Below are 24,124 nucleotides of genomic sequence, written 5' to 3' on the forward strand. Positions count from 1 at the left end.
ACACACAGCTCTCAGGACCAGGGTCCCTGCCCCCCATCTCTTCCTGGTCCCGCCCAGCTGGGCGCCTCCACCCCAGCTCAGGCCCACCATCCCCAGGACCTCTGCTCAAGGCAGGGCTGCTCAGTGATGGAGGCTCTGGGTCCCCAGGAGGCTGGTGACGGGCAGGCCACAGGCTGAGTCAGAACTGCTGCTGCCCCAGGAGCACAGGCCTGGCCTCGCCCCTTCCCACAGTCTCTGCTGTGGGGCTCCTGCCTTGCCTGCTTGGCCCAAGCCACTTCCTGTGAGAACAGGCCTTTGGAGTTGGGTCTGCAAAGGCCTTCCCACCCCTTCCTCCTGGGATGAGAGCCCGGCCCCTCTCATCTTGGCCCCTGGGTGACACGTCATGAGGATCCCCCATGCTGCTCTCAGCCTACCCTCGCCCTGAGCGCCTGCTGTTCTCACATCACCCACCCTGGGCCCTGCCAGCCAGTGGTCTGTGCTCAGTCAGGGGACGAGGTTAAACCCTTTCAGCATCAATAGGCCCTCAGCCTAGTGCGGGCCCCTCCCTTTTCACAATGTCTGCTGACAGTGGGGACCTCTCAGATCTCAGGGCTGAGCTTGTCTGAGTTCTGCTCTCAGGTGATATGGGGTCTTAGTCACCTGCTCATTTCCAGGATGAAGAGGTTCAGTGAGGGGCAGCGGTTGGCTGGGATTCACCTTCCCCGTCCTCACACCAGGCCCTGTGCCCCTGCCCTCCCTCTGGATTCTGACCGCAGTACCTTTTCTTGTAAAGTATCCAGGCTAGGATGCTCATGCTACAACTGGCGAGAACCCCAGCGGAGACCCCTGTGATGAGGTCGATGGCTGGGGCCATGGTGTGCACTGTAGGGGGGGTCCGTGGTCGGTGATGCTGCAAGGAGAGTAAGCATGAAGCCCTTGTCCAGACCCCAAACTCAGCAGATGCCTCCTCAGCCCCCCTGACCTAGGTACCCCTACTGTGCAGACAGTTTACACCCATCGCATGGAGGCCCCAGTGATAGATCCTCAGGCCAGATGGGGGGAAGGGAGGAGTCCAGTCCTCATGGGGCTCTGACAGCTAATGAGGGAGCAAGGTTTCCAACACAGCCACTCAGTCCTGCTGTGACATCAGAGACGGTGATGTGAGGATGGAGTCCTCAGGAGCTGACAGCAGGGTGGTATTGACAGATTTCCAGAAGGAGGACTGGTGACATTTAAAAGAAGATTCTGGAAAGAGGGTACAGTGAGAAATACATCCCAGAAATAAAAAAGATGTCTAGAGGTTTGGAATCAGGAAAAATTCATGCTCAACCGTCCAAAGGCCTGTGCTGTGAGGAGAGACGTCAGGAGGTCAAAGAGGAAGGAGGATGACAGAGCATCCCCGGGTCATTGGTCTGCCAGGACAACTCAACTCTGGCGGATCACTTCCTCAAACACACACACAGAGGGGTGGGTCCATGTCACCATGAAGGGACTGTCACTTTCTCCTCCCTTCTCACTTACCTGAGGTCTTCAACATTTTCTCCCAGCGCACCATGAAAGCCTGAAGCCAGGCCCGACAGTCTCCCATGGAGACCTTCTTCAGGAACTCGGTCACAGCTCTGTCATTCTCCCACTTCTCTTTCATCCATCTGCCTCCAGGGTGATCCACTCTCCAGTGTCCATTCTCCGAATCAAAGTGGAGGCTCATTTGTCCATTCAAGCCAAACTGCCAGGATCCACTGATGTGTCTGTCATCCTCACAGCGACATGTCATCCTGGCCTGCAGGGTGAGAGGGTCTGCTCCCACCATGGGAAAGAAAGAGCTCAGCCTCTGGGCTTGACAGATTCTTTGCCCCACCTGGGTCCACCTCCCCTGGGTCCACGTCCCCTGGGACCAGCTGATCTGACCCTGGTCTCTCATGCAACAGCTGCTCTTTCCACTGGACTACTAGGGAAGGACCAATATCCAACTGTGCTTTTAAGCCCCAGTCTCCTCCTCCTGTACTTGGACTTTCTAAGTTACCCGTGACCATGGGTTTCTCCAGTGTAAAGTCACGCAGTTGGTCCCTGATGTCTCCAAGTGTTTTGATCTGTGTTTCCCAGGCCTTTGTGGTTTTCACTTCTTCTCCCAATGGACTTGTGAATATGATCTTAGCATGACCACAATCATAGGAGAGAAAAACCTCTCCGTCCACCTGGCCTTGAACCTCACACCACGGCTGTCCAGGTCTGGGTTGAGGATCGATGTTGAAGTTATAGGACAGAGAGTGAGCGTCTGTGAAGGGAAACCGCAGAGAGGGTGAGGGTGGGAGAAGAAGACCTGTAGGCCTCCTCCCCCAGGTCTGTGACAGCAGAGGAAGGCTGCGGGCTGGGCTGACAGAGCAGGACCCCCGCCTGCCCCCCACCCTCACCAGGCATGAATGAGGAAGACGGCGAAGCCTCAGGCAGGCAAGAAACCCCACAGCCCTGGAGACGCCCCGTTTCCACTCTGCTCACGAGCTCCGCACGTAGCACTAACCAACACATACGTTTCCCAGGGATGGGCCAGGCTGGTTCAGAAGGAAAGGCCCAAACCCAGAGGATGTCAGGGTCTCTCTGAGTGTCTGTGGGAGATGCAGAGGGTAAGGGGGCTGTTCCTGAGGAAGCGGATCACAGCCAGTGGGGGTGGGGGTGGGGAGGATGAGCACAGAACCCAAAGCTGGAGAAGGCAGAGTTTATAATTACGGGTCACTGGGCTTAGCAAGGCCGGGGAGACATAGTGATCTCCCACTAGGATGGGACTTGGAAGCCTGGAGAAAGGCCTGGCCCACATGGCATGAAAGAGAAAATCCAGAACTTCCGAGGCAGGTGGTAGAGGAGGGGATCCAAGGCTCAGAAAAGTGACTCTGCAGGGCGGACACGGTGTGAAAGGGCAGGAGTGTGTGCAGTCCACCAGCTCCATGGGAAAGCCTGATGGACTCTATGGAGTCCGAGAGGAAAGCGTGGATGAGAAGCATCTCCAATAGCTCCAGGATGACTTATGCAGAAGATCAGGGATGGTGGTAGGAGTGGTGTTCCTGTGGGCTTCTATCAGGAACAGGGATGGAAGTTGTGGAAAAATCAGATTCCAGGTGGGGGTGCTCTAGGTCAGCAGAAAAGAGGTGCAGAGGTCAAAGTGATTAGAGAGTCTCAATGCCAGCCAGGGCCTGACTGCAAAGAATATGATGCTGGCTCACAGCACAGGGCGATCCTAAAGGCAAACAGATGGGCAGGAACCTAGATACAAACTGTACCATTGAAAGAATTAAAGAGAGGCAGCACACAAGGCTGGATGCTCAGGAAGCCAAAAGCATCCATTCCTACCAAACTTCTGATCCAGGCACATTTTCTGGATCTGAGTCACTTCTCAGAAGGTATCACCAGAGAAAGAAACCATGTTCTAAAGAGGAGGGCCCCTTCATCACCACATCTAGTGCGAAAGTCCTTCCATTCTTTCCCAAAGAGCCACCTGGTTATTTACTGGGGTAAGTGAACCTGCAGAAGCAGAAACTACTCTCACATTCACATTTCACCTAGTGTGTTTCTAGTATCAGGTTCAGGAACCGTAGCATCATCATGGTCCCCCAATTGTTGAAGCAAAGCTTGGGGTACCAGGCCATCAAAGGAGAGTAGTCTCAGGTTCTGCTTACAGTGGTTATCATCGGGTCCACAGACCACGAGTGGTCATTTCACATGCTCTGGACCTGTGACATTCATGGAGACCTTAGTAGCTAATAAATTAACGTGGGGTGAAGGCTACCGTATTGGTGAATTCCAGATTCAGACTTCAGACCCTACCTTCCCATCCGCCAATAGTCCGTGTACACAATATCCTGGAAAAACACAGAGACAAGTACCAGTCTACAATAGCCTGAGGGCTGCAGGGTTGTGGTCCCTCTCCTATCTCCATTTAACTACCACTGTGGCCTTAGGTTTCCTGGAATGGTACAGAAGAAATATTTTGGGCTTCGCAGACCCTACATCTCTGCTGCAATCTGCTGTCTCAGCACAAAAGCAGTCACAATTGGTGAACAATGAGCATGGCTGGAGCTGCTTCCTGGGCAGATGACCCAGCAGAAACCGTGACATCACAGGTGTCTGTGGTCAGAAAGGTGCTACGTGCCATTTTCTACTTGAAAGCTCATAACACAGACCCCGAGTGTCCTGAAGCTAGGCCATGCCACTTGCAGTGGGGAAAGTCACAGCATTTAAACGTGGCTCCTGGTGTGGTCCTAGGGTCTGGCAGAGATGCGGCCTCTGGTCATGGACTGGGGTTGCCCATCGTGATGTGTGCTCATCAACCCCTAATCATTAGTTCAGGTAGGCCAGCCGTCATAGGATAGAAGTGGCTGTGTTTTGGTATAAGCAGGGCCACAGGGAACAACAAGACCCACCAGCAGCTGGCTTAGATGTGACACTAGAATTGTTATATGGCCACTATCCTCTCCTCACATCTGTGGCTTCCCCTAGGGCACTTTGGACCAAGGTAGCTACTCTGCAGCAAAGGAGTGGGGGCATTAGCCCATAACTGCTGGACGGTTTTTATTTTCCTAAGAAAAAGGATTGCATGTTGAAGATAAATCATTCCCAAAACTAGTCCAAAAAAGCAAAACTTTAAAGGTGAATCAACTGCATTACCTTGTAGAAGTTAAGAAAATAAAAAGCAGTTGGTAGTAAGATTGTTAGTTCAAATATGTGTGTTTAAACAATTTTAAAACTCTTGTAAGAATATACCTATACCTCAAAGGCAACTATGTGTAAAAAATTTACACAAACATTTTCTGTTAAACATAATAAAAGTGATATTGAGAAAGTATTCCACATCATTAAGTCTGTCTTAGAAAGTTGAGATGCTATTCCATTCCTAAGGCATGGTGTTTTGGAAGACAAATGTCCTTCTGCAGTGCTGGGTGATGCATGTGACTGGCTGACTCCAAGTGGGCCTCGACAGGCACCTTCCTCCTGACGCTGGGGGACTGTGAGAGGAGGGTCAGACACAGGCCCCCAGGGCTGCACGGACCTCTGTGAGACACTGGGCCCTTTGCTGGAACTGCACCTCTCCTCCGGATCGAAGGCCCAGCACAAGCCATCACATAAATGGTTCATCAGGACAGTTGATAGGCGGGGCTATTTGGTAATCCTCTTTCAGGTACTCGGCCACATCAAACGGGTAGATGTCCACTTAGGGCAATGGTCAGAGTCATAAACATGTGCGCGCTTTAGTAGCAGCATGCTGACTTCTCAGTTGTGGCATGCAGGATCCAGCTCCCCCACCAGGGATGGAACCCAGGCCCCTGCATTGGGAGTGTGGAGTCTTAGCCACTGGATCACCAGGGAAGGCTGGAGAACTCATTATTAACCAGACTCTCAAAAGCCATCCATCGATCCCGTGTTTTTGTTGTTCCCCAGACAGTGAGAGTCCATGGGGAACAAGACTCTGGAGAGGGACTGGCTTTGCTCTTAACTTGTTCAGTTACAGAGCTCCTAGCTGCCAGGTCTTTGTGGAGGACTTCCTTCTGACCAGGTAGCTCATTCCACAGGCAATGTGGACAGCTTGTGAACTAGGTTTTGTTGAGAAGTTGCCTGTGGATTATTGGCCTCTACATATTTGCACTGTCATAAAAACAATTTAAGATACCCCCAGGTCATGTAAGGCAATCCACCATGGGCTTTTCCCCTTCTTCTGTTCACACATGGGTAATAGGAAGATTTCTGTGATGAAGATCTCGTAGCTTACAACTTTCAGGGAGCATCGTTGTCACCTGAATTTCAGAAGCTTGATCTCTAACTCTTTTTACAAATGCTTGTTGCTCTTTATCTGGATCTTTTTCATCTACATAACCCCCATGGAAAGCACACCAAAAGGTACCTTCTTAGAATACATCCTTTGAGTTCCTCTCCCTGGATAGATATTTTGATATCAGTCACCTTATATTTGGCCTCCAAAAGAGTGACACTTCTCAAGTCCTACTCCTCTACCCACAAGGGAGGATAACTGGAGATGGGGGCTGTATTGTTGGGTGTTTTGCCTCTCACACACTGAGACATCTGGGAACGACTGGGACTGAGACAGCCTTTGGAAACTACTGCTGGCGCTGATGCTATCTTCCAGTTCAATCCTTCTCGCACTATGAAGATGCAAAACAGCTAATACTAGTACTGCAAGAAATATACCTGGACAGCAAATCCCTAGGCTGATATAAAACACACGTGGAGACATGGCTGGAGCTGCATGTACAGGGTCATAAATGGTTCCTCTGCTGGTGGTTTTGTCCAAGGCTGAAGTTTTCCTTCCTCAATTTCTGGGTGGCAAGTCTAAGACTGTGAAACTTTCTGAAGTTACTGTCAAGTTGAGCTGCATTTAGTATAACTTCAGAATCTACTTTTCCAGGATAGGACAGCTGGAGCCCAAACACTGATAAGGTGTGTGGGAGTTCTCGGGGCAGAGGGGCGCGGGCGGCAGGCAGCCAGAGGACCAGAGCGGTACTGGAGGGTGCCTTTGGTATGGGCGACCCCGGGAGACCCAGGCACATCCGTCCCGCCCTGAGGGCCCGCCTCCCACCCCGCCTCCCACCCCGCCTCCCACTAGGCCGCCTGCCCACCCCCACCCCGAGGCCTGGATGGCCAACGAGCTCTCTTCGCCCTGCCTTCCTGCAGGTGTTAACTGATCGGTGATAAAGAGTGCTGGTCCTTCAAGGACCGAGAGCAGTAGGGAAGGGACCTACTTCCCTTCAGCAGTAGTAAGAAGGGACCAGAAGGGTCTCTGTGAGCAGATCGCGGGCTTGGGCTTTTCGGGGCCGCTCTGAGTCCCTTCCCCGTGGAGAGGCCTACGGGTCCCAGCCTGCAGGGCTCCAGGACTCCCACTTCCCAAGGGGCGGGCCGGGCCCTGGGGAGGCCTCAACAGCATTCCTTGTAGTGTTCTGGCCCCCTCTTCTCTTAGCTTCACCTCCCAAACTCCGCACATTACTGTTTCAGGAAGGCCCCCCTGTTCTGGCCTGGAGAGCCGGCAAGTAGCCCGTGGGAGCCACCGAGGCGCAAAGGGGCCAGGGGAAGGGAAAGAGGAGGGGGCGGCGGCGCCACCCGGCAGGAAATTTCGCGAATCCCCGCGCACACAGCCACCCCTGTTCAGGTTGTAACTCATCCAACTTCCACGCGCCCCCCACCCCCCCCGGAGGTTCCCCGCCCGAACTCACCGCCGGGTGTCCCGCTGGACCAGACAATCAGAAGCAGGACCAGGAAGCCCATTTTGCAGGAGTGGAGGATGCCAGGTCAGAGGAGCGGACCCTTTCCGGTGAGGTATACTGCACCTCTGGCCACGTGGCCGGCCGTTCCTCTGCCCGGAAGCCCCGCCCCAGGCAGCGGCGGGCAGAGGGATAAACCTGAGGTTTATTAGACTGCCAGGGTCGCTCTGGTTTTGCCACTTCCTCCTCTTGCTTCCTCCTCTTCTTGGAGGCGTATCGTGGGCTGATAGTGAGAATCTTCCTAGGTCGATCATTTTGTCATTTTGGTCTCCCTAATTAATAGAAATTGATCGGAGGTCAGAAAAGAATTTCTGGCAAGAAGGTCATGGAGGGGAGAGCTCAGCGCTTCCTACTTCCCTATCTTGAGCTTGCCTTGGATGATCACTGACCTTGTCACTGTACTGAATTTCTCAGGGTTCTCCACACCATCTTATGGAAACCTGAAGGATGTTTTTCAGCCAGCCCAGTTGCTGTTTCCGGTGCCAGTTCTGGTGGCAAACCTACTTGATAAACGTCCTCTGTGTCCTGACCCTTCCACTGACCTGGCCTTCTCTCATCTCTCTCCTCTCCTCAGCTTCCTGAGTCCCAGAGGCACAGCAGTATTGAAATTAGGCCAGTTCATCACTCTGTAAATTTGATTCGGTCCCATTTGTTTATTTTTCCTTCAAAATTTCAATGCTGATGCATTTTGAAGAAGGATCCTGTGTAATTCTACACTTTGCCCCTCCTTTTTTTTTTTTTTTGTATAATTGTACAACCTTTGAAAATTACATAAGGTACAATGATCCAGTATTCTTTGTCATTCAAAAAACAAACAAAAAAACAACTTTCTCTTCCTCCAAGCAACCATCCAGGAGGAATTAAAGTTCCTGAAAGAAGGCCAGTTCAAGATGGCTTCTACTCTGGTAGAAACAGAAAACAAAAAGATGAGAAAAAGTAAGAAAGAAGTGGGTCCTCATCAAACTTATATACTTTTGCACAGCAAAGGAAACCATAAACAAAACAAAAAAGGCAAACTACAGACTGGGAGAAAAGATTTGCAAATGATGCAGCTGACAAGGAATTAATTTCCAAAATATATGAAAAGCTCTAACAACTCAATAGTAAAATCAGGGAACCCAATCAAAGAATGGGCAGAAGATCTAAATAGACATTTCTCCAAAGAAGGCTTGCACATGGCCAATAAGCATGTGAAAAGATGCTCAATATCAATATTTTTTTAATTAATTAGTTAAAAATTTTATTTTATATTGGAGTATGTAGTTGATTAAAAATGAGAGTTTCAGGTGTGCAGCAAAGTGATTCAATTATACATATAAATGTAGTTTTTTTTTTTTTTTACAAATTCTTTCCCCATTTATGCTATTACAGAATATTGAGCAGAGTTCCCTATGCCACAAATTAAGTCTGTGTTGGTTATCTATTTTAAGTATGGTAGTGAGTACATGTCAATACTAAACTCCCATTTTATCTCTCTCCATCACCTATCACCTCTGGATATATGCCCAGGAGTGAGATTGCTGTATCATATGGTAGCTCTGAACCTGCCTGCAATGCAGGAGACCTGGGTTTAATCCCTGGGTCAGGAAGATCCCCTGGAGAAGGAAATGGCAACCCACTCCAGTATTCTTGCCTGGAGAATTCCATGGACAGAGGAGCCTGGCAGGCAACAGTCCCTGGGGTGGCAAAGAGTCAGACATGACTTGGCAACTAAATCACCACCACAAGGTAGCTCTGTTTTCAGTTTTTAAAGGAATCTCCATACCATTCTCTATAGTGTGTGTATTAATTTACATTCCCACCAACAGCATGGGAATGTTTCCTTTTCTCCAAGTCCCTCCAGCATTTACTGTTTGTTCATTTCAGTCACTCAGTAGTGTCTGACTTTTTATGATCCCGTGGTTTGCAGCACGCCAGGCTTCCCTGTCCATCACCAACTCCCGGAGCCTACTCAAACTCATAGACTTTTCAGTATGGCCATTCTGACCAGTGTGAGGTTCCTTGAAGGGGGAAGGAGAACAAATGTCAGAGAATGAGGAGTAAAAGCTAACGTGTCTCAGCCCCAGGATCCAGGGAACCTGCTGGGCAACAAAGACAGACTTTGGGGACAGAGCAGGGTTGGTGCGCACAGGCCTCGCTGCAGAGGCTTCTCTTGTTGCAAAGCCCCGGCTCTGGTTCGCCTGGGCTCCCACAGCTCAGGGTCCAGTCGTCCCGGGGCACAGTGGGATCGTCCCTGACCAGGGTCACACCTGTGTCCGCTGCACTCGCAGGCCAATTCCTATCACTGGCTCACCGGAAAACCCCTGCCACATCTTCTTTATCCATTTATTTGTCAATTGTCATTTAAGTTGCTTCTATGGCATCTCAATAGCTCAGACTATAAAGAATCTTCCTGCTATGCGGGAGACCTGGGTTCAATCCCTGTGTTGGGAAGCTCCCCTGGAGGAGGGCATGGCAACCCACTCCAGTATTCCTGCCTGGAGAATCCCATGGACAGAGGAGCCTGGTGGGCCACAGTCCATGGGGTCGCAGAGTTGGACATGACTGAGCTACGAAGCACACACACATTCTCCTTCCCCTGAGAGTGTCCAGGCCCGGGTTCCCACCTCTGACCCTGGGCCCACAATTCTCCAGCTGAATGGCCTCAGGTTCTGAGTCCTTGCCCCATGTCTCCCCCAGGGTCTGGGTCTGTTCTGAGAAGGCCTTCAAGCCATTAATTCTCCTCCAAGAGAAGCAAGGGTTTGGGCCTGTTACTGTCATAATGAAGGAAAGTCTATTTCTCCAATGCCCCCGTGGAGCCTCCACCTCACATCAGGGCTGGAGTGACAATGAAGTTGTAGCCAAGTTAAGTGTCTGTGAGAGAACTCAGGTGCTAGCTGGCATGGGGAGTGCTGACTCACTCTTTATGTGCCCTGCAAAATTCGTCTGTTGCAACTTTGGCCCTGAATGTGATGGTATCAGAAGATGGGTGTGTGGGAAGTGATGGGTGAGTTTAGTCCAGTTCAGTTCAGTCTCTCAGTCATGTCTGACTCTGTGACCTCATGGATTGCAGCACGCCATGCTTCCCTTTCCATCCCCAACTCCTGGAGCTTCGTCAAACTCAAGTCCATTGAATTGGTGATGCTTTTTAACCATCTCATCCTCTGTCGTCCCCTTCTCCTCCTGCCTTCAATCTTTCCCAGCATCAGAGTTTTTTCCAATGAGTCAGTTCTTCACATCAGGTGGCCAAAGTATTGAAACTTCAGCATCAGCATCAGTCCTTCCAATGAATAATCAGGACTAATTTCTTTTAGGATTGACTGGTTTGATCTCCTTGCAGTCCAAAGGACTCTCAGACTCTTCTCCACACCACGGTTCAAAAGCACCAATTATTCAGCACTCAGCTTTCTTTATGGTCCAACTCTCACACCTATACATGACTACTGGAAAAACCATAGCTTTGACTAGATGAACCTTTGTCACCAAATAATGTCTTTGCTGTTTAATATGCTATCTAGGTTGGTCATAGCTTTTCTTCCAAGGAGCAAGCATCTTTTAATTTCAAGGCTACAGTCATCATCTGCAGTGAGGCTGGAGGCCAAGGAAATAAAGTCTGTCACTGTTTCCATTGTTTCCCCATCTATTTGCCATGAAGTGATGGGACCAGATGCCATGATCTTTATTTTCTGAATGTTGAGTTTTAAGCCAGTTTTAAGCCATGAAATTAAAAGACACTTACTCCTTGTAAGGAAAGTTATGACCAACCTAGATAGCATATTAAAAAGCAGAGACATTACTTGGCAAACAAAGGGCCATCTAGTCAAGGCTATGGTTTTTCCAGTGGTCATGTATGGATGTGAGAGTTGGACTGTGAAGAAATCTGAACACAGAAGAATTGATGTTTTTGAACTGTGGTGTTGGAGAAGACTCTCGAGAGTCCCTCGAACTGCAAGGAGATCCAACCAGTCCATCCTAAAGGAGATCAGTCCTGGGTGTTCATTGGAAAGACTGACGCTGAAGCTGAAACACCAATACTTTGGCCTCCTGAGGCGAAGAGCTGACTCATTGGAAAAGACCCTGATGCTGGGAGGGATTGGGGGCAGGAGGAGAAGGGGATGACAGAGGATGAGATGGTTGGATGGCATCACTGACTGGATGGACATGAGTTTGGGTAAACTCCGGGGGTTGGTGATGGACAGGGAGGCCTGGCGTGCTGTGATTCATTGGGTCGCAAGAGTCGGACACGACTGAGCGACTGAACTGAACTGCACTGAACTGAACAGCTTCTTCCCTGTCCTGGGCAATGTTTGGTTCCCTTGGAACCCTGGGTGATGCTGTGCAGGCAGAGGGTCCAGGCCCAGAGAAGGGAGAAGCTGGGGAGCCGGTCACCTCTGAGGCCTCTTCAGCACCAGTCCTGACACACCGCTCACCCCACACTCCCCATGCACACCTGTCTTCCCACACTTCAGCCCCCACAGTTACACACACAAGCCCCCTCAGCGTCCACACCACCTTCCATCACCCACAGCCCCCCCCGACTCTCCAGCCTCCCACACAGCCCCCTCACATGCACGTGGTCTCCACACAGGCTTCACGCTTCTCACTCATATCTTTCCATCCTTGCACACGTCACCCTTCCTGAAATTGTCCGTGCAGGTCTCCTCACACCCCCTTCCCTCTGGGCACACCCCACCCACACCCCCACACACTTTCTTTCACACACAAGTGCCTGCTTGCCTGCCCCACTGGCTCTCCACTCTCTGCAAAGTCACACCGCGTTCCCCTCCCACAGGGACCCTGGCTTCCTCACACTGTCTGTACACACTGCTTCACACAAATTCCACACAGGAGGCTCCCATCTACTTCCGCTGCCATCCAGAAACTTCCCCCTCATGGCCATTTCCCTTCACTCTCTTCCTCCTCTCTGGGTCCCCCAGGGGATCCCCTCCCGGGCCCTCTGCATACACATACTGTCCACTCCCCTTCTGTCTCAGGCTCACCTGTCCACAGTCACACACACACACACACACACACACACACACACACCCCAAGGTTCCCAGCATTCTCACACACTAGTTGTGGCTGCTCCCCACACATCCAACACACTCTTCCCAGCATTCCCTCACTCTCTTCACATTTGCCTTCCTATCAAAAATTAGTGTCACTGCCCTACACACACCCAAGTAGGAAATGGCAGCCCACTCCAGTATTCCTGCCTGGAGAATCCCGTGGACGGAGGAGCCGGGAGGGCTACAGTGCACAGGGTCGCAAAGAGTCAGACATGACTGAGCAGCTAACACAGTCACTCTTCTCTTCTGCCCTCCTTCTCTCACGCACACCCTCTCTCTCTGTCTCTCTCTCTCTCACAAACACACAGTCACACTGATCTGTTCTCCCCAAGATACTGGGCCTTCCAGCTGCCTTCAAGACCATCCCCAAGAAAAAGAAATTCAAAAAGGCAAAATGGTTGTCCAAGGAGACCTTACAAACAGCTGAGAAAGGAAAAGACGTAAAAGGCAAAGGAGAAAAGGAAAGATATACCCCTTTGAATGCAGAGTTCCAAAGAATAGCAAGGAGAGATAAGAAAGCCTTCCTTAGTGATCAATGCAAAGAAACAGAGGAAAACAATAGAATGGGAAAGACTAGAGATCTCTTCAAGAAAATTAGAGATACCAAGGGAACGTTTCATGCGAAGGTGGGCACAATAAAGGACAGAAATGGTATGGGACCTAACAGGAGCAGAAGATATTAAGAAGAAGTGGCAAGAATATACAGAAGAACTATAAAAAAAAGATCTTCATGACTCAGATAACCACAATGCTGTGATCACTCACCTAGAGCCAGACATCCTGGAATGTGAAGTCAAGTGGGCCTTAGGAAGCATCACTATGAACAAAGCTAGTGGAGGTGATGGAATTCCAGTTGAGCTATTTCAAATCCTAAAAGATGATGCTGTGAAAGTGCTACACTCAATATGCCAGCAAATTGGAAAACTCAGCAGTGACGACAGAACTGGAAAAGGTCAGTTTTCATTCCAATCCCAAAGAAAGGCAATGCCAAAGAATGTACCAGAATACTTGGGTATATTTAAAGGTGTCTGCTGATTATAGCTCATTAGATGATATTTTCCAAAGAAGTTAGGTCAATGAAAGAGGACCTACTCCCTTCAAAATAAGTTTGTAGAAATAGCCATTTGATTATCTTCATTTGTGACAAGTACATTTCTTTAACTAAATATTCCATTCATTTGAGAATCCAGTTGATTCCCACCACCACGCAGGAAGACAACAGACTATTCAGAACGAAAACATGAAATATGGGGCATGTTAAAAAAGGAAGAAAGAAACCCTTTAAATATCCTTTGTGAGAATGTCCTCTCTGAATAAAATACTGTCCATGATAACCCGAAGGTCGAAGTTGCTCACTCGTTACCTCCAGAGGTAAGTCCAACAGTGAGGCTTTGGCATATTTAGCATGGGAATTTGAGAAAGTACAGGCAAACCCCCTCAGCCCCATACAGAAATTGTGCATTCTCCTAAATCCATGCTTCAATCTGGAACCTTAAAAAATGTGGCTAACCTGCGGGGATGAACATGTATTCTAGTTATAAAAAGAAATCCAGGTTCAGGGTCAGGAGGGAGGCTCAAGAGGGAGGGGACATCAGTGTACCTGTGGCTGATTCATGTTGATGTATGGCAGAAACCAGCATAATATTGTAAAGCAATTATTCTCCAATTAAAAAGTTATTAGACTAGTCAGAAAATGGAAGACATTTGTTAGAGTGTGGAATACAAAATATAACTATTAAAAAAAAACCAACAACCCAGATTCAGTGTGAATGGGGATACCTGACCATTTTTCTAGCTAATCTGCAGAACTGTAACCAGATTTCTTTCCTTCAGCTGGGTCCACACAAGAGGACAGCCTTGTTCACAGACGCCTTGGACCACACAGAGAACAGGCCTCACAGCTGCAGCCACCCCGGGAAACAGTCCAGCCATTGTGGGTCTGCATCACGAGCAAATGCCAGCCCCCCTGCGGCTCTGAGCGTACAGAGCATGCGTTCACCGGTGGGACTGAATATTCGCCCACGCCCTTAACTTCATCCTTAGGAACATGCTTGGGATAAATTCCTAACAGCAGGCTAACTGGGTCAAGGCATACATACAAGGCTTCAGAAACTGCCCTCTGGAAGACTGTACTAATTTGAATCCCACCAAATGTAGGTGAGACACTTCTCTATACACTTATAAATATTATTATTATTATTATGCTTTCACCTTTGCCAATGTGGTAGATTAACAAACTTCATCTCATTACTTTCTATACTACATTATTAGTATTAATCTTAGTATCTCTTTAGCACGTCTTCAGTGAGCTAAGTCTTATTTATCCTCCCAAGCCTGTGCGGGAATGAGGGAGCAGAAAAATCAACTTGTCTATATGACTGTACTAGTTGATCATCCTTGTAAAACACTGGCATAGGTCACAAACCATAATGCATTAAAATTTGTTTTAATGACTGGGTTGGGTCTTCGTCACTTTGTGCAGGCTTTCTCTGGGTGTGGTGAGTGGGCGCTACTTTTTGTTGTGGTGTGTGGGCTCTCACTGCAGCGGCTTCTCTTGTGGTGGGACACAGGCTCTAGGCGTGCGAGCTTCAGGAGTTGTGGCTCTTGGGCTTTAAGATGAGTAGGTTCGGTGGTTGCGGCTCAAAGGCTTAGTTGCTCTGCGGCGAGTGGGATCTTCCCAGACCAAGGATCGAACCCATGTCTCCTGTGCTGGCAGGTGGATTCTTATCCACGGCATCACCAGGGAAGCCCCAACAGTGCATTTTTAAATCTACTGATGTTATGCTGAGTATAACATAATTTCAAATCTCAGGAAGTCAGAGGCTGCGGATTCCAGTCTGGTGGTTCAGGGATGACGGAAGAGGAAGGAAATGGGGGCAGCTGTCCAAACAGAAACCACACACTGTGGGAGGCCCTTTCTAACACTTTCAAGGCTCTGTTCTTTTCTTCCCATTTTCTTTACCCTGGACTTGAAAAAAATATTTTGGCTATCTTAGTACCCAGACCAGGGACTGAACTTGTGCCTAACCACTGGACCGCCAGGGAATTTCTACCCTGGATGTAATAATTTTGTGACTTTGATGGACATTTCATAACATGAAAATGTTCATAAGTGAGAAAAATGTTTTGTAAAATAATATCCTAATTTTGTTATAAGTGAATAAATGTACGTGGGTCTGTATATACATTTTGTTGTGGATCACAAAAAACTGTGGAAAATTCTTCAAGACATGGGAATACCAGACCACCTGACATGCCTCCTGAGAAATCTGTATGCAGGTCAAGAAGCCACAGTTAGAACTGGACAGGGAACAACAGACTGGTTCCAAATAAATAGGGAAAGGAGTATGTCAGGAGTATATTGTCACCCTGCTTATCTTATATGCAGAGTACATGACGCGAAATGCCGGGCTGGACGAAGCACAAGCTGGAATCAAGATTGCTGGGAGAAATATAAATAACCTCAGATCCGTAGATGACACCATCCTTATGGCAGAAAGCAAAGAAAAATTAAAGAGCCTCTTGATGAAAGTGAAAGAGGAGAGTGAAAAAGCTGGCTTAAAACTCAGCGTTAAAAAAACCAGGATCATGGCATCTGGTTCCATCACTTCATGGCAAATAGATGGGGAAACAATGGAAACAGTGAGAAACTTTATTTTTGGGGGCCCCCAAAATCACCACAGATGCTGGCTGCAGCCATGAAACTAAAAGACGCTTGCTCCTTGGAAAAAAAGCTATGACCAACCTAGACAGCATTATTAAAAAGCAGAAACATTACTTTGCCAACAAAGGTCAGTCTAAGTCAAAGCTATGGTTTTTCCAGTAGTCATGTATGGATGTGAGAGTTGCACTATAAAGAAAGCTGAGCACAGAAGAATTGATGCTTTGAACTGTGGTGTTGGAGAAGACTCTTGAGAGTCCCTTGGACTGCAAGGAGATCCAACCAGTCCATCCTAAAGGAAATCAATCGTGAATATTCATTGGAAGGACTGATGCTGAAGCTGAAGCTCCAATACTTAGGCCACCTGATGCAAAGAACTGACTCATTGGAAAAGACCCTGATGCTGGGAAAGATTGAAGGTGGGAGGAGAAGGGGATGATAGAGGATGAGATGGTTGGACGGCATCATGGATTCGATGGACATGAGTCTGAGCAAGCTCTAAGAGTTGGTGATGGACAGGGAAGCCTGGCGTGCTGCAGTCCATGGGGTTGCAAAGAATTGAACATGAGTGACTGAACTGAACTGAACTGGGAGAAAATGCAACAAATTGTTAATGGTGAGTTTTGCTAGATGATTTTACTTCTTCATATTTTTCTGTATTTTACAAATTTTCTACAGTAAATACATATTACTTGAGTGATTAGGAAAAATAATATATAATAGAAATAATAACTGCATATTATCTCACTGCATCTATGAAACTCCATTCTTTACACCTTCACAGCCCAAGTCAAAGGTTTATTATTAAAAAGGACAGAAATAGAGATGCAGGGACTTCCCTGGTATTCCAGTGGTTAGGACTCTGCTCTTCCACTGCAGGGGGCACTGGTTCCATCCCCGGTTGGGAAAAAAGATCCCCGTGCTGCTGAGTCATGGGATGGATGACTCACCCCCAGCCCCCAAATAAGAAGAGCTGCAAATATATCTCAGACTGGGTGTCAACTCCCATTCAAAGTGGTGGCAGCCTGGAGCATTACTTGCAAAAGGATTCTGAAGCTGTCTTCCCTCACCCCGCTGCCCCCACAGGAGACAGAACTGGGATCACAGAGCAGGATCTAGCATGGATAAGGGCTGATGGAGGCCTGCATGAGTCTACGGTTATTTATCTTCCCTGAAACAGACACCAGGCTAGACAGAGCCTTCGGGGTTACCAGTGAAGCCCGAATTAACCAATGAGGAAACTGAGGCTCAGAGACATGAAGCAACTCATCGGGTTCTAAACACAGAGCTGGGACTAGACCTCAGGAAGGAGACTGCCCTTGGGTCTCCACTCTGCTTTCAGCTAATTCACTCAAGTTCACGTGTGCCTCTCCATCAAAGTGACGGAGCAGGAGTTCACCCGCTGTGGCCTCTGAGAACTTCGTGAGGTCGGTCAACTTCATCCCTGCTGCCAAAGACACCTGGTCCCCCCAGCTCTGCTCTTAGGTTCTCTATTTTCACACGGAGAAAATGGACTAAGACAAAGTCGAAGCATTGGATGAAGTGACAAAGTTCTCCCATTAGGTGGCGGTACCAGCAAGGAATAGATAAAGCAGGCCTCTGAAGGGCACTTGCCTAATGGTTTAGTTATTAAGATTCTGCCCTTCCAGTGCAGAGGCTGTGGGTTCAGTCCCTATTTGGGGAACAAAGATATCTGTGGTATGACCAAGGTTTTGCTTTTTTGTTTTGTTTTTGTAAATCCTTTGTAGAGTATTTTGTAGATATATTTGTATCAAAGCACTTTAAATTTTACAAAGCAGATAACCTTGTAGATAAATTCACAAAGTAGATTAGAAGGAAACATTAAAGTTAATGTCATTAAGGGTGGTATTTTAAGTTATTTCTGTTTTCACTAGTTGCATCTTCTGGATCTTCTATAATGAACAAAATAGTTTCGTAAAGAAGTTACTGAAATAGTGAGAGACTATTTTGGTAATATTTTGTTTGCGCAGTTCGGCCTCTTGTCTGATTGAGAGAAGATAATGGACCAGCGTGGAAGAGAAAGGAGACAGGCAGGCCCTGATACTGTGTCTTATTTAAATATGAAGGGTGTGCTCACGGGGGTCTGATGCTCAGGTGCTGGGTGCTTTCCGTCTCTCCGTCAGTCACAGGTCTTTGGGAAGGTTATAAAGGAAACGCCTGGGAGAGCGGATGTGTGGGGGCTGTTTGGCACTCAGGCGACAGGAGCCCTGCCCGGAGTGCGATCCCCACTGTGCTGCCAGCGTCGCCAGCCTTTGGCCCTCAGGAGCAGAACCTAGCCCACCCAGCACCCTCTAGTCCAGATCCTGGCCCACCGGGTAAAACGATAGTGGGGTCTGTCTCACACAAAGGCCTTTGCTGTGGGCTTCCCAGGTGGTGCTAGTGCTGAAGAACCCGCCTACCAATGCAGGAGAAGTTAGAGACGCTGGTTCGATCCCTGGGTCAGGAAGATCCCCTGGAGGAGGGCATGGTCACCCAGCATTCTTGCCTGGAGAATGCCATGGACAGAGGAGCCTGGTGGGCTACAGTCCATGGGGTCACAGAGTCGGACACCACTGAAGTGACTCAGCACGCACGTGTGCAAAGGCCTTTGCTACTTTCTTTTTTCTCCATGCAACCACTCTGGTCAGTTGTGCGTTAACCCTGCCCTCAGTTTGAAGCTCAGTCCTTGGTTTGTCCCTTTCTGGGCTTCCTTGGTGGCTCGGTGGTACATAATCCGCCTGCCAATGCAGGAGTCACAGGTTTGATCCCTGGGCTTGGAAGATCCCCTGGAGAAGGCAATGACAACCCATTCCAGTATTCTTGCCTGGGAAACCCCATGGACAAAAGAGCATGGCAGGCTACAGTCCATGGGGTCACAAAAGAATCAGACATGACTTAGCAACGAAACAACAACAGATTTTGGTAAAATGTATGCAGAGTTTGAGTTCTGAAAGACATTTGCAAAAGCATACAGAAATGTGATCATCTATATTTCTCTCTCCTATGTCATATAACTATCCAAATACAAAAGTGTAAAAATTTTTAAAAGAGAATCCTGTAATGCTTTAGGAGTATGAGTGTATTTTAAAACATTATTAGCCATCTCTTAAAAAAAGATGATAGATTTAGTTAAATTGGAGGCATGACACTGAATTACCAGCACATGCTACTTTTTCAACATAGTACATTATTTTCTTTACATTCACTTGCTTAGTGTGAAGAGGATTTACTTAAACATGTAAGGGTTATACTGTTTCACCTCAAAATAACCTAAAGTTTAGCACTTAGGGCATTAGTTTCCTTTAACATAGGCATTAAAACTTTTAAACTCCACCTTATTTACAATAAATGTATTGATACCTCTGGAGTATGTATTTTGTTCAGTCACTAAGTCGTGTCCTATTCCTTGCAACCCCATGAAGGGCAGCTAGGTTTCCCTGTCCTTCTCTATCTCCCGAGGTTTGCTCAAACTCATGTCCATGGAGTCAGTGACGCCATCCAACCATCTCGTCCTCTGTCGTCCCCTTCTCCTCCTGCCCTCAACCTTCCCCAGCATCAGGGTCTTTTCCAATGAGTCAGCTCTTCACATCAGGTGGCCAAAGTATTGGAGCTTCAGCTTTAGCATCAGTCCTTCCAATGAATAGTCAGGGTTGATTTCTTTTAGGACTGACTTGTTTGATCTCTTTGCTATATTTATGCGTATTTATGAATGTATTTAATAGGTGTTCCTTGCTATAAATAATCAGCAAAAATGTCAGGTTTTTTTTCTTTTTGGCCAAATCATTTGCTTTAAATCTGTCCTTTCTTTTAAGATATTTCCTTAACACTCTTCAAACAGAAGCTCACTTTGAGCCAAGAGTCATTATAGAAAATGAGACTCTTTGAGAAAATCGGCTTCAAGTCCTTACCTGGCATCTCAAGATCAATGTGACTTTCTGGTCCCCCAAAGGTGGAATGATTCTTCTTCTCTGTGGTTGATAGTTCAGGTGTCTGTTTTCGGGTGGCAGGTTTCTCTGACTTTTCAGGCGACGCGCTCCGGCCTGCCTCTGCGCCTGGCCCTGGGCTTCTAGGCTGTGCTGGGCTCGTGTGGGTCTCCATCTCTCGGCCAGCGCTCACTGAGGGTGAAAGAGGTGCTGTCAGTTAGGTTCCTCCCCTGACCTTTACCTAAAACCACCACATTTGCAATAGATTCAAAACATATCATCTAAGATATTTCAGAGCCTCGTTGACAAACTACTAGCTCTTGTTTCCAAGTAAGTCATCAGTTCTCTTCCAAGAATTAGCTTTCTGAAATTTCTCATAAAGAAATAGACAAAGTTCCCTTCAACCTAAGGTTCTGAGATCAGTCATCCTTCCTCAAGTTCTTCATTCAAATACTTCCAGTTCTTCAGTAAACTTTTCACAGCCCTTCTTCCTTTCTTGCGGTTTTATGAACACATTGCTGTTGTTCAGTTGCTAAATCGTGTCTGACTTTATGTCCCCATGAGCTGCAGTATGCCAGGCTTCCCTGTCCTTCACTATCACCCTGAGTTTGCTCAGATTCATAAGAATGATTTATAGCTCTGACCTAGCGACACCCTAATGTCATAACTTTTCTAAAAAAAATCTATCAAAACAAAACATTAACTCATTTTAGTTTTCTTAAAAAGCGTATGCTAAACAAACTTTTTAGGATGAGGAACACTCTTTTAGAAAATTGAAAGCTATCTCTTAAAATGTTAAGTAATACCAAAATTTGACATTTGTAATTTGCATTAAAGATTTACAGTAAATGCCCATTGAATTTAAGGCATAGCTTGTTCATGTGAAGTTATACTGAAACCAGGCAGAAAAAGAACACTGCTGAGTGTGCATTTACTGTCAGAATACAGACATCCCTTCTACCCCCAAAATGTGATGCAGGTGACTCACGATTTTGACAGAAAGCTTCATCAGACCCGTCAGGACACTGCTCCTCTCCGTCGCAAGCCAGTGTGATGTCAATGCAACAGCCATCGTCACAAAAGAAGTGGTAGCGTGAGCAGACACTCGAGCATCCTGTTTGTAAACAAGTCTCAAGTCACAGGAGTGCAGAAAGGAAAGTGCTTCCACCGCGTCAGGATCAACCGAGACTGTGTGTGTGATGGATGGCTTTGGGTGAGGAGATGCAGGTAATGAGGGGACACTTAACAGGCTGCGTGGCAGCAGTAGGTTCTGGAAGGTTAGGGGGTTTCTTCCTGACCTTCCCGACTGAACTCTCAGGAATCACCATGGGCTTTTCATCTCAGGGTCCTTGTCCAAGCCAACAGAGCTAAAGAGGTGGGAGCAGAGAAGCAGCAGCTGCGGTCTTCCCCACCCAGCTCTGGGTGTCCTCCTTCAGGTGACTCACTCTGCATTCACGTGCTCCCCCATCACATCCTCAGCAGGCCCCTAACACTGGTTCATCCTCTTCACAGTACTTGGCTGGCTGACCCTATTTTATCAGAGACACTAGTTGTTGTTTTTTTTTAAAGTGTCCGATTTTTAAAGTCTTTATTGAATTTTTACAATATTGTTTCTGTTTTATGTTTTGGTGTTTTGCCCCGACGTATGTGGGATCTTAGCTACCCAACCAGGGATCAAACCTGTGCCTCCTGCATTGGAAGGTGAAGTCTCAACCTGAAATCTGAACCGCCAGGGAAGTCCCTGTGGGGTTTTCTATTTTTTTGGTCATTTTTAATGATTTAAAATTTTTTTAATTAATTAATTTATTTATTCTTGGCTGTGCTGGGTCTTCCTTGCTGCTCAGGCTTTTCTCTAGTTTCAGGGCCTGGGCTTCTCACTGAGGGCTTCTTTGTTGCTGAGCATGGGCTCTAGGGCGTCAGGGCTTCAGCAGTTGCGGCTCCCGGGCCCCAGAGCACAGGCTCAGTCGTTGTGGTCCACGGGCTTATTTGCTCCACGGCATGTGGGACCCTCCTGGATCAGGGGTCCAACCAGCATCTCCTGCCTTGGCAGGTGGGTTCTTTACCACTGAGCCACCTGGGAAGCCCAGAGACACTGCTTTCTGCATGCTGTGTGTGTCTTGCATTCATGTTTCCTAAATAATAATTTTTACTGAGATCAACTTTCTACTGTTGAACCCTGTTTGCTGGCCATCATAGATCCGTGGTGCTGTAAAGAAAAAACAGAATCTTTAGCTACTAGCTAGTGAGAATTTATTTTCTCCAAGTAATGAAATTCCCTCCATTTTGGAGCGGTGGTGGTGGTTTAGTCGCTAAGTCGTGTCCGACTCTTATGACCCCATGGACTGTAGCCCGCCAGGCTCCTCTGTCCGTGGGATCCTCCAGGCAAGAACACTGAAGTGGGTTTCCATTTCCTTCTCCATTTTGGAGTGCTCAAGAGCTTTTAACCCTCAGAGCTACAAGTATTTTCTTGAAAGGCATTCCCTGTGCCCCCAGCTCTGGAGTAAGCCAACTAATAACCGCTGACACTGGTGATACAGACTAAAGGTATCAGGCTAAAGGAGTCACAAGGAGTCTATATTCTCCAGGGACAGATGGACTAGATAACTGTCTCAGAACACAGGAGAGCAACCATGATGATATTTCTGAGCATAGAATACACGTCCAAGCGGGTCTTGGAAGCATTCTACTGGAAAGAAGTTCAGTTAAAATGCCGGGAAAATGGAGAAGGTGATGGCACCCCACCCCAATACTCTTGGCTGGAAAATCCCATGGACGGAGGAGCCTGGTAGGCTGCAGTCCATGGGGTCGTGAAGAGTCAGAGATGACTGAGCGACTTCACTTTCACATTTCACTTTCATGCATTGGAGAAGCAAATGGTAACCCACTCCAGTGTTCTTGCCTGGGGAATCCCAGGGATGGGGGAGCCTGGTGGGCTGCCATCTATGAGGTCGCACAGAGTCGGACACGACTGAAGCGACTTAGCAGCAGCAGCAGTGTGATTGCTGGGTAATATGATAGTTCTATTTTTAATTTTTAGCTCTTAACTAGTTGCGTAGTACATAACCCTTCTTAACTATAATTTCCTCATTTGAAATTCCATTAAGTTCTAAGTCCTTTTCCTGAACTGTTTTTATGCTCTCTCAATATAAATTGTTACTAATTAGAAAATTAAAACATGTATTTTAACACTTAAAAAAAAATGCTGGGAAAAGAGTCCATCTGGGTGGAAGGCAATTTGAGGATACCTAGATTCTGGAGGAAGAAGAGGTGAAGAAAATAAATGGTGGCAGGGACATCCCTCGTGGTCCAGCGGTTAAGAATCCGCCTGCCAACAGGGGACAAGGGTTCGATCCCTGGCCTGGGAGGATCCCACTTGCCGTGGAGCAGTTAAGCCGGTGCGCCTCAACTACTGAGGCTGTGCCCTACAGCCCCCGAGCCATGACCACTGAGCCCCTGGCTTAGAGCCTGTCCTTTGCAGCAAGCGAAGTCGCCGCAAAGAGAAGCCTGTGCCCCGCAGCTCGAGCAGCCCTCACTCTCTGCCATTGGAGAAAGCCCTCATTCAGTAACACAGACCCAGCGCGGCCTAAATACATGAACGTGTGTGCTGTCTCTCAGTGTGTCTGACTCCTTGCGACCCTCTGGACTGTAGCCTGCCAGGCTCCTCTGTCCATGGGATTTCCCAGGAAAGAATACGGGGGTGGGTTGCCATCTCCTCCTCCAGGGGAATCTTCCCAACCCAGGGATCGAACCCGGGTCTCCTGCGTCTCCTGCCTTACAGGTGGATTCTTTACCGCTGAGCCAATACAGAAGCCCTAATAAATAAATAAATAAGCAAACACTTGTTAAGAAACAGTGGCAGAAAGAAGGGGACAAAGGGAATCAGCAGTTCTGGCTGAGCACGTGGGCCTAGAAAGGAGGATCTGCTTCGGTCACGGGGAAGGGGCTGGGAGGAGAAGTAAAGGGAAACTGCAGACAGCAAGTCAGGATGCAGCCTCTGCTCACACCTTTTAAATGCATGACATGAAAATCCTAACCACCTCAAGGCTTTCCTGACTCCTTGGTCACCATGGAGACAGATCCATACGAACAATTTATCCATGTATTTCTGGATCAGTGGTCTCCGGACTCTTTTGACCATGTATATCTCTCATCTATAAATCATATTTATGTGCCTCTGTAGTAGCATATTTTAATACATGTTATAAAATAGACTGAAAATTTCAAGAGGATTAAAAGTGAATACAAATATAAGTT

At 47.8% G+C, this 24,124-nt stretch overlaps 1 protein-coding gene and 1 pseudogene across 6 annotated transcripts in view; both read right to left on the bottom strand.

Annotated features, from left to right (window-relative positions):
- Positions 1-20,056, bottom strand: part of LOC122433865 (UL16-binding protein 3-like) — a 59,289-nt gene extending 39,233 nt beyond the window's left edge. For 3 of the 6 annotated variants that reach the window (XM_043456842.1, XM_043456843.1, XM_043456844.1), the window contains exon 1: positions 19,856-20,056. Coding sequence is in view for 2 of the 6 variants with exons in the window: in XM_043456846.1 (XP_043312781.1) it covers positions 1,493-1,776; positions 2,003-2,254; positions 7,191-7,242 (588 nt within the window). In the remaining 4 variants the exon portion in view is untranslated. Of the gene's footprint in view, positions 1-746; positions 1,777-2,002; positions 2,255-7,190; positions 7,511-19,855 lie in introns of those variants that run through there. The other 3 variants (XR_006267192.1, XM_043456845.1, XM_043456846.1) reach the window with 3 other exon arrangements.
- LOC122433851 lies at positions 2,261-7,176 on the bottom strand (annotated as a pseudogene).
- Positions 20,057-24,124: the final 4,068 nt, after the last annotated feature.

This window comes from Cervus canadensis, chromosome 33, assembly GCF_019320065.1.
Source record: "Cervus canadensis isolate Bull #8, Minnesota chromosome 33, ASM1932006v1, whole genome shotgun sequence".
Taxonomy (NCBI): Eukaryota; Metazoa; Chordata; class Mammalia; order Artiodactyla; family Cervidae; genus Cervus; species Cervus canadensis.